General features: G+C 54.7%; 1 protein-coding gene across 2 annotated transcripts; it reads right to left on the bottom strand.

Annotated features, from left to right (window-relative positions):
* Tmem61 (transmembrane protein 61) lies at positions 1-8,092 on the bottom strand. 2 transcript variants are annotated; one of them, XM_050136323.1, is made up of 3 exons: positions 7,930-8,092; positions 3,932-4,278; positions 1-421 (listed from the first exon to the last, which is right to left on the bottom strand). In XM_050136323.1, exons 1-3 carry the CDS (start codon positions 8,053-8,055, stop codon positions 148-150), a joined length of 747 nt encoding a protein of 248 aa, XP_049992280.1. In that variant the 5' UTR covers positions 8,056-8,092; the 3' UTR covers positions 1-147. The 2 variants fall into 2 exon arrangements, with proteins under 2 accessions (XP_049992280.1, XP_049992281.1); XM_050136324.1 differs by lacking the exon at positions 7,930-8,092 and adding an exon at positions 7,328-7,825.
* Positions 8,093-9,390: the final 1,298 nt, after the last annotated feature.

Below are 9,390 nucleotides of genomic sequence, written 5' to 3'. Positions count from 1 at the left end.
TATTTAAAGCCCACCTGACATGGAGATGGTCTCTTACACGGCAACAGATACATAAACAGCATCCAGGAGCATAGCTCTGTCGAATGCCGGCTGGGAGCCCAGCACTGGAGTAGGCCCAGAGCAAAGTTCATGGCTTAGGGGCCAGTTTCAGGGGCTGCTGGAGCCCTGGAACTCCCCTGCAGCCTGAGCTCGACCTGGGCTGGAGCTTGCAGCATGTGGCCCAGAAACAGCCTCCTGAGCTTGGATGATGCTCTCGTAGCTGGGTGGGGGTAAAAGGGATGTTGACCCCAGCAGGGCGTCTCTTGGGGCGTGGCGCTGAAGGTCTTCTTCTTCGGGCTGCACAGGGGATGGCAGGGGACCCTCCGCCAGTGGACAGTACATGGCCTCCTCGTAAGTGGGAATGGCAGCCTCCTTGGGAGGCCTATGGGAACAGGAAAGAAGCTGTTAGCAGGACCTGCTCAAAACTCTCCTGTATGCCAGGGAAGACAGAGGAGTCCGCGTGACCGTGCCCACATAGCTCTCATGATGCTTGGGGGAGCAGCCTGCGACCTTAGTCCTCCCTCCTCTTCAGGTTGCTCCAGCAAGAAGCATGAGAGCCATCCTCCTCACTTTGACACTTCCCGGGGACATTTTCTAACCTGTCCCCACTTCTTGCTCTCCCCTGAGCATCCATGCTGCTCTTTTCTGCCACTGTACTGACACTGTGCTTGTCTCTTGGGCCAGAGATTGACTGGAGTGGCTAACACTGAGAGCAGGTTCTTGGCATGTTTGCTGAGAGACTGAGTGCTGGTCTAGGACATAAAGACTCCCAGCTGACTGAAATGCGGTTTGTAAATTACAGCTGTGATGCTCAGGGTAGAATGCGAGGCCTCACATTACCTGTCCATCTAGATGCTTGAGGCTTGAGACAGTAAGTTAACCAGGTAATTGTTTCTCTTTGCACGCCTCCAGGGAGAGAGAGCTCACTGCTTACCAAGTCAGTCTCTTCTTCCACTCCACATGGCAGTCCACCCCGACTCTCCAGCCCACCCTCACACCTAGGCATCCAAATCACCTAACCGTCTATGAGGCAAAGACCAGGTCCTCAACCCCCACCCCCACCCCAGATCTGGATTTGCAGGCCCAATTCCAAGGACAAATGTTCTATTTTTGAGCTCCTGAGGGCCACCTCCACGGAGTTAGTGCCTTTCCCTGCCCCAGGACTCTGAGCTGACTGCCACCCTCACAGCAGGCCCCCAGGAGGCAAGTTCACCTTCCTGCTCACAAAGTAGCTCTACAGGTCCTGGATTTGACCTGGGCTTAGATAGAAGAGGGCTGGTTACCAGCCAGGAGACCTGCAGCCAAGAACCAACCAGTGCTCACCTTCCTCTGAGCTCCCAGCAGGCTTTGCAAGGGGAGGGCAACGCTTCTGCCAAGCGTGGTGATACATGCTTGTAATCTCACAATTCTAGAGGCAGAGGCAGCAGGATTTATGCTTGAAGACAGCTTGGGCAACATAGCAAGTTCAAGGCCAGCTAGGGCTGTCTAGTAAGACCCTGTCTCAACAAATCCGAAAAGAAGAAAGGGGGCAGGCTCTCAGAAGCTGTGTGCTTGGAGGCAGCACACTGAACTCTACTGCTGTGTGGCCTGGGCTCTGTTCTCACATTCTCTGGGCCTCTTCTTCCTCATCTGTGGAATGGGGATAATAAGCGCCATGTCACAGATGCAGAAGAGAACAAGAAGAAAAGGGTTAACAGCCTTGAAGGAAATGTGGGTAATAGGGCTCCAGAGCCCTCCTCTCCCTTGCATGCCTCACCTCCTGGTCATGCCTGCCCTCACCCAGATTATTGGAGCTGATTCTGGGTACGCTTAGGGCCAGCCCAGCAGGTGGCAGCCAGCAGGACAAGTGGCTCAGGTACCACAGGAGCTCAGCTCACAGCAGGAAGTTTGCTTAGAGGGCAGGTGTACAACAGCCCTCAAGCCTGCTCGTCACCTCAGTAGCCTGTTGGCTCATCCACCTTAACTGTCCAAGGTCATAGTTCAGAACACAGGAAAGCCCAGAACTTGGGCCTTTGCAAGGGCCTGTCCTAGTCTAGGAGGCTCCTAGTACATTCCAGACCAGACCTCTGTGGTTGTGGGGTGGTCCTGCCAGGTTGTCCAGGAGACCAGGACAGCCTTGTGGGGGCAGGAGACAGGCTCCTTGCTGGTCCCGTTGACTTTCTGTTGAGAGACCAAACCCAGTAGGGCAGGAATAGCCTCACCCATCTCACAGACGAATGAGTGTCCACAGCTAAGGGGACAGCCCTCTCTAATGGCAGAGCTCACACTCACCCCACCCTGCACAGCTATCCCGAGCCAGCTATACCCTCATGTCTCCCTTTTGGAAAACAGGCCCTAGCATCCTTGCACCCTCCCCATAGGCAGCCAAGGCTCAGAGAGCAAGGAAAGCTAAGGGGTTCAGGCTTTGTGGCAGGCACATACACAATGGTCCTGTCACAGGAGGCCACATCCCCCTCGGAGAGAGAGGAATGATGGCTGGTCTTGGGTGTCACCCTGGCAAGGTCTAGAATCACCCAGGGGACAGACATACCTTGGGGCACGTCTGTGGGACAGTTTCTCAACTAAGTCAGTTACAGTGGGAAGGTCCACCCTAAATGTCAGGTGTATCATCACCTGGACTGAGGTCCTGGGCTGAACAGAAAGGACAAAGTGAACTGAGTATGACCGTTCGTCTGTCCACTTCCAGTGGACACAACTTGGCCAGCTGCCTCACGTTCCTGTCCCTGTGCCGTCCCCGCCATGACGGAATAGCCCCAAGAACCGTGAGCCTAAATAAACCCTTCCTCAAAATGTTCTTTTTGTTCTGTCTTTCAGGTAACCTGTCACAGCAGTTAGCTGTAGAACAGAAGAGGGTCTGCCCTTCCTCTGGCCACAACTGACAGACAAGGTGTCAGGTGTGACTTGGGAAATCTGGGGACATTCGCAGACACACAGCTTTGAACGGAAAGGGTAGCGACAGAAAGTTGGCCTTCAGAGGGGGCCTAGCACGGTCTGCTGTGCTCACTGAAGGACAGCAGGGGCCTCTGTTCAGGACGGACAGTTGCCAGGGGAGCTTCTAGGGTAGGGTCTTGCCTGTCTGGTCGCCGATGCATCACCAACACTCCTAACTGGACCCACCACACGGTAGGTGCCCAGTGGTGTTGGGGAGAAGCAAGAGAGAGCGGGTGACTAAATGAGAGAACATAAGACCCAAAGTGGAAAGCGGAATGCCCAAGCCCGTTTCTAGCCACACCAGGCAACCCCAGGAAGAGAGTGAACTCACGCCTCCCATGACCAGCAGGCTTCCTCCGTACCCAGTCACACCAGTCTCTGAATCTGGGTCTCAGAGCTGGAAGGGCCCCTGCCTGCTTCCTGACAGGGGGTGGAGGGGTGGGAGTGAGGGGGTGGGGAGGTGGCGTATCCTGCCTAACTGAGGAGGGAGGGAGTAGCCCACCTAACCCACAGCTGCAGCCTAGGCCCTGTTGAGGCAACACTGTTGTGTGTATAGACAACAGCAACTCCTCTGCTCAGACCAGGCTAGGCGGGGCAGGAGGACAGGCCTGGCCTGGCTGTCAGAGTACAACTCATTTTATGAGCAGGTACGTCACTCTCTTAGGGACAAGTTTCTCATGTGAAAAGTGCAAAGTCTGGCTGGGAAAGATGCCCTTCCCACCGATGGTCCGATTCTGCAGCCCAGGCTAGCCTGGAACTCACCTCCCAAGTGCTACATTACAGGTGTGCCCACCATACCCCACTTGAGGCCTGCCTAGTGGTCTTGGTAACATCTGTCGGATGCATCTAGCCTCAAGGAGCCATGGGCCAATAGCAAGATACTCCAGAAGACACTGTCTACCCGGCAAAGGGTAGTATGACTGTAGTGATCACCCATGGTCCCCACCGTGCCCCCACTAACCTGCAGCTCTTCTCAGGAGACTCCGCAGCAAGGTGGCACAGGTCTCTGGAGAGTTGGTACAGGTCCCCCTGGCTCGACCTCTTTGTGCTATCCTGGATGGACCAGAGCAGGCCAGAGAACAGAAGCAGGCCACCCATGCTACAGCAGAATAAACTGATAGACTTGAGCCACGTCAGGGAGATCCTGGGCAGTGGACGCTTCACTGTGGGGGCCAGTGAGCCAGGCTGGATGGCTGTATCGTCTTCGCTCCACCATGCAAAGCAGAGGGTCCCAATGACCAGGACCACTGTGCCACCGACCGTCATGCAGTAACGCACAGTGGAGGCCACTTGGCCTCTGACGCATGTCTGCACACAGAAGGAGAGAGAATCTGAAGATTTGGACCAGCGACATGCACCAAGGCCGTGGATGAGTCTTCTGACTTATACTTCAGGTCCTCACCTGTGAAATGAAGATCATACCCACACACGGCCGGGCTGCTTTGATGGTCACCAATAAGCTGTTTCAAGTTCCTAGCGCTACACCTGGGATACGGCAGGAGCTTAATCATATAATAATAAATGCGCCACATTCTATCGGGCCTGGTGGGTAGATGGTTCCTGTGCTGGCCGGTCTATGGTTGGTTGGGAGAAGCCAGAGCTTGCTGGCTGTGCTCTGTCCCTCTCCTATTGTCACCATCTCATGGGGTCCAGTTCTTGTCTCTATTTGACAAACGTGAATGGTGGTGCTGGATGTGAAGTTGAGTGTGGTGCCATAGAGCAGGATTTTTCCAGGACATCTACACAGATGTCACTACCAGAGTCACAGCACTGGAAGAGCCCACAATCCCAACCCTAACAAACAGCGCATGGATGATGTCATGACCTCTAGGTGAAATAACCTAAATCATTACAAAATTAGGGCCAGGGCTGGAGAGAAGGCTCTATGGTTAAGAGCACCAACCGCTCTTCCGAAGAACCCGAGTTCAGTTCCTAGCGCCCACACGGCAGCTCAAGCTGTCTCTAATTCCAGTTCCAGGGGACCTTTTCCCTCTTCTGACCTCCTCGAGCACGACATGCTTATAGTACACATATACACACACAAGCAGAACACCCACACACATTTTCAAGATTCTTTTAAGCGGGGCTCAGCATGAGTGTTTGGCAGAAGGAGGGCACATATGTGCTTTGCTCCTTTGAACTCCCATGAATCACTGGAAGAGGAAGGACTCGACAGAAGTGTTGCATGGGATAATTGCAAGAAGCAAGCCCGACCCCAGATCCTACCATCCAGAAGAGGCTGGCACTGGTCCCCAAAGCTCACCTCTAAGCCACTGCCCCTACTGATCCCTCAGTGTGGTTAGTGACTTCCCACACAACCCTGCAAAAGTCAGCTTGGCCCTTGCTTGGGAAACTTCTGGAGATCCCTGCACCTTCTGGGAGCACACGGCTCACCTCTTACCGTTGCCCCTCCCTTGGCTTTTCCCCTGACTAAACCAGAGTTTCCTGAAGCAGTCCAAACCCTTCCCATATCCACAGGGAGAGGCTGGTGGGAACAAGGCTGCAGTAACCAGCTTGGAGAAAACACGAAGGAAGTCAGCGGAGGAAATCCTGGGCCTGCGTGTTACAGCCCTGACAAGGTGACCGTCTCCTCACGGCCAACATTTTTGACTCCTACAAACAAGGCAGGTGAGCAGGGTGGGGGAATGAGTATCCCCAGCTGAGGGGGGGACACAGTCCACACGGGGGGAGGTCCTCATCCAAAGTCAAGTAGAGCAGGGATCTACATACCTAAGGAGCTCACACCTGAACACACAGACTTGAAGTCACCTGTGATGCTCTCTGTTCTCCAGGAAAGCAAACACTGCTTATTGTGAAGAGTGGAGTGGCATAGTGAAGCCAGGATGAATCCTGCCCCTCAGAGACAAGCAAGAGCCCCACCGAGCAGTTTTCTACCCTGCCCTCCCTTGGTCTACAGAACACAGTGTTGGTGGCTAGCATGTGCTGGGGGCATTTGCCCAGCTGGGCACCATACCGAGCACTTTATAGGTGTCCCCTTGCTTAATGCTCACCACAGTGATATCTCAGGGATACTGGTGAGGGATGGATTTAGATGCAGATCTAACCTAGCTCAGGTACCCTTGTGTGTGTGTGCACTGCTGGATTCCTGGATATACAGATTGAGATGCCTGCAGTTGAGACCATACCATGAGTCTTGTGTCCGCCAGTCTGCTCTCCCTGACAAGATGCCCTCCCCTCTCCTCCCAGCTTCAGATGGTGACAGTGTTGTGCTCAGTCTCGGGCCAGTCTCTGGCACGGCTCTTAGTGTGTCCTGCCTCTGGACCCCTCCACTTCTGAGAAGTCGCCATCAGGAATCTCATTGCCCCTTACATGAGTGTGCCTCCAGCCCCTGCACCTTGTTGGGAAGGAAGGGAGTGCTCCCTGCCATGGAGGGTGTGCCCTGGGGGTCAGACAGGAAGCTCTCCAGCCCCAGAGAAGTTCCACCCCATCCTGGTACTCAGTCCGGGCCTGACAAGCTGGTCCCACCTCCACCGCTTTGCCGGCCTCTCCTTGTCCTTACCCCCACTTCAATTTAAGCCACCTGGGACTTTCTCCTAGACCTGCTACTCCCTCTGGCTGGTTTCCCACTTCACCCTTGTTCAAAAAGGAAACCAATATCACCCGTCCCAGGGGCTGTGCCCACCTCTTTCCAGCCAGGGGAGAACTTTCCCACCACGAGGCTTTGCCCATCACTCCCTCCTTGGGGCCAGTCTGTTTGCTCTGGGACCCTTGGCTAAGCAGGCTCCTGATGTCCACACCTTTGAGTTCACATCCTGGCCCTCAGGGCTAAGGGGTTAGGGAGTTGAGTCCAGCAAGTTGTACCTGAGGCACGAGTTCACGCAGCTTGATAGAGGGTAGCCCTACTCAGACACTATGAGGTTATCCGGCATCTCGTTGTCTAAATGCGCCCCTCTGAAATGAGCACTCTGCCACAGCGAGGAGGGACTTGAACCAGAAAACCACCTGCTCTCTAGCCCCGCCAGTCTGCTACAGGGAGTTCAGTTCAAACCAGGGAGAAAAAAGCCCTCTTTCTGTCAGAGGAGGGAGAAGGGAGCTGAGCACCAGCCCCCAGACTGACAGAGATGGGAGAGACCCATAGTGTCGTGCCGCCGCTGCTGCCCCGCAATGGCACCGTGAGAGCATTGAAGGAGTATCCAACCATCTGAACACGAAGAGCCCACCTACGCCCACGAACTGCGGAGAAACTGGCTCCCAGCTAAGCACCGAGGCGCTGAGTATCAGGAGTACCACCCCGGGTCCATTCTGCACGGTATAGGTTAAAGGGAAGGGTCCACGCTACACCCTTAGCAGAAGCTGAGGTACTCCGGAGGGAGGGAGACAGGATGTTCACACCCACCTCGCGTACAGCCATCAGGCTGGTCCAGGAGCCACAGGAGCGGTCCAGGGGAGAGTCCAGCGCATTAGAAGGCGTGGTGGTGGTGGTAGCTGAGTTCTGCAGGCAGCAGGCATCTGGGGAGGCCCTAGTAGCTGTCCCCAGCTGTGCCCTTGGCACTTCACCAGCTTCTTGAGGTCTCTGTTCTGGTCCCCAGTAGGGCTGAGGCCACAGGTCCTTCCCTCCCTGCCACCCAGCCCAGTGGCTGGGTTCCCAGCTGGGGATCCCGCTGGGAAGCCACCTACTCCCTGTATCCTAGTCCTTGTATGTCCTCACTCACTACCTCGGAGACTTTTGTGGCCTGCTTCAGCGCTTCCTCGCTTCCTCGAGGTTCCAGGTGCTGGGCCGGTGTCCAACAGGCCCCGCCCAAACTTAAAGTGATAGCCTACCGGACAGGAGGGAGAAGTAATTTCCTAGAGAGGTGGAAACTGCACAGATGGAACTTGGGCCCAGAAACTCATTGCCTAGAGACATCCAGGGGAGGGACCTGTCTGTGGGAGGCCTGGGCCAGGACCCTCTCACACCACTTTCACAGGGGAGAGAAACTGAGGCTCAAAAACACTTACCCAAGCGTTTCCTGCATCCTGTGCTGACAGAATCAGCTTTATCGCGGGGGCCAGAAAGCAGTCTCCCCTACCCGCTGTTATCCGGGACAGCACTGGAAGTTCGAGGACCAGCTTGGAGCATTCCATCCTGGGGACACTGCTGGCCAGGAGCTACGGCACTAACTTCCCGGAAGCACCCTCCGGCTGCATCACCCACTGTGTTAGGTTACTGGAGGGCGAGTGCCTGCTCCTTTGATAAACAGGTAGTTTAAGAACTCAGAAGGAGGGTTAGCTCAGTTTGTGTTCCATATCTCCGGGAGGACACATCTTTAAAGGGTGACCACAGCAGGCCACAGAAGGAACAGTATAGGCAAAGCTGGACAAAGTCATAGGGAACTTGTGTCTGAAAAAAAAGATTCCACTCAGGGCGCCTGAGTTCTCTGAGCACCAATTCCTCCCTCTGGTGAGGTCCTTCATGCATGGTCTGTTATCTTCCTCATTGTGTACGGTTTGCATAAATTTTACAGCAGGCAACATGCCTGCCTATACAAGGCTGAGGAAGCGGAGTGGCTGAACAGAGAGAGGGACCTCTGACGTTGCTGTACGCCGTCGAGACAGTCTGCCAGTGACTAAGGTCTGCCAGCAGCACCTTGGTGCTGTGTTCAGAGGAGATGTGGGTGAGAGACAGGAGGGCCAGGACACTTTGGGCTGTGCAGGCATCCACGCAGGGTGTGTCCTCTCCCTGCCTGTTATCCCCAGATGAGTCACTGCACAGTAAGGTTGAGGTCCAACATGGGCCCTGTTTGAACTTGAGTCTCTGGATAGGAGGTCAAGACCAGAACTGGAAAGTCATGGTTCCTGTCTCCAGCCAGTTGTAGGATGGAGGACTTTGTCCTCTGTAACTCGGAAAGCCCCCTTCTCAGGGCAGCTACTGGGGTTTAACAAGACCTTCCTTCTCCCCAAGGAGCTGGCCTATCTATCTATCTACCTACCTATTTATCTATCTATATATCTGTCTGTCTATATATACAATATATAAATACAAGTGTGTACATATACATATATGTATATGTACACTCTTGTATATATATATATACAGTAGCTCTGTGCATGCCTCTCATGAACCTGTGAGACCTCCCTAATGACAGAAGCCAAGTACCATGGGGCTTGGGGTTCAGCCAGACACCTGTCCCAGAGACCCCAGGGGATTGGGATAGAGTAGATTTAGAATGCAAGGGTCTGGGCCAGTTTCCTCCATCCTCTCCCTTCCTACTGGCTTCCAGCAGCTGGTATGTCTTGGCCAGCTACGATGCCGAGGCCTGCTATGATGCCGAGGCCAGCTACAAAGCCGAGGCACGGTGCTGAGTGCTGCAGGCCTGGGTACACCTGCGTATCCTCTTTGAACAAGCAGCCTCAGGCTTTCCTGGCATCAAGAGGCTGACTCGGAGGAGAGCATTGGTCGGCAGCATCTGCCCCCAAGGG

This window comes from Alexandromys fortis, unplaced genomic scaffold (assembly GCF_014885135.2).
Source record: "Alexandromys fortis isolate MF-2015 unplaced genomic scaffold, M_Fortis_MF-2015_v1.1 scaffold_13, whole genome shotgun sequence".
Classification (NCBI taxonomy): Eukaryota; Metazoa; Chordata; class Mammalia; order Rodentia; family Cricetidae; genus Alexandromys; species Alexandromys fortis.
Note: the sequence above shows the minus strand (reverse complement) of the source record. Positions and strands in the feature narration are given on the sequence as shown.

Bases quoted from the DNA above. Each gene is read 5' to 3' on its own strand.
- Tmem61 (XM_050136323.1), bottom strand. From the start codon at position 8,055: ATGGAATGCTCCAAGCTGGTCCTCGAACTTCCAGTGCTGTCCCGGATA. The intron at 4,279-7,929 runs GTAAGTGTTTTT...TTCTGTGTGCAG, and splicing joins AGGATGCAGGAAACGCTTGG to ACATGCGTCAGAGGCCAAGT. The intron at 422-3,931 runs GTTAGTGGGGGC...CTGTTCCCATAG, and splicing joins TCTCCTGAGAAGAGCTGCAG to GCCTCCCAAGGAGGCTGCCA.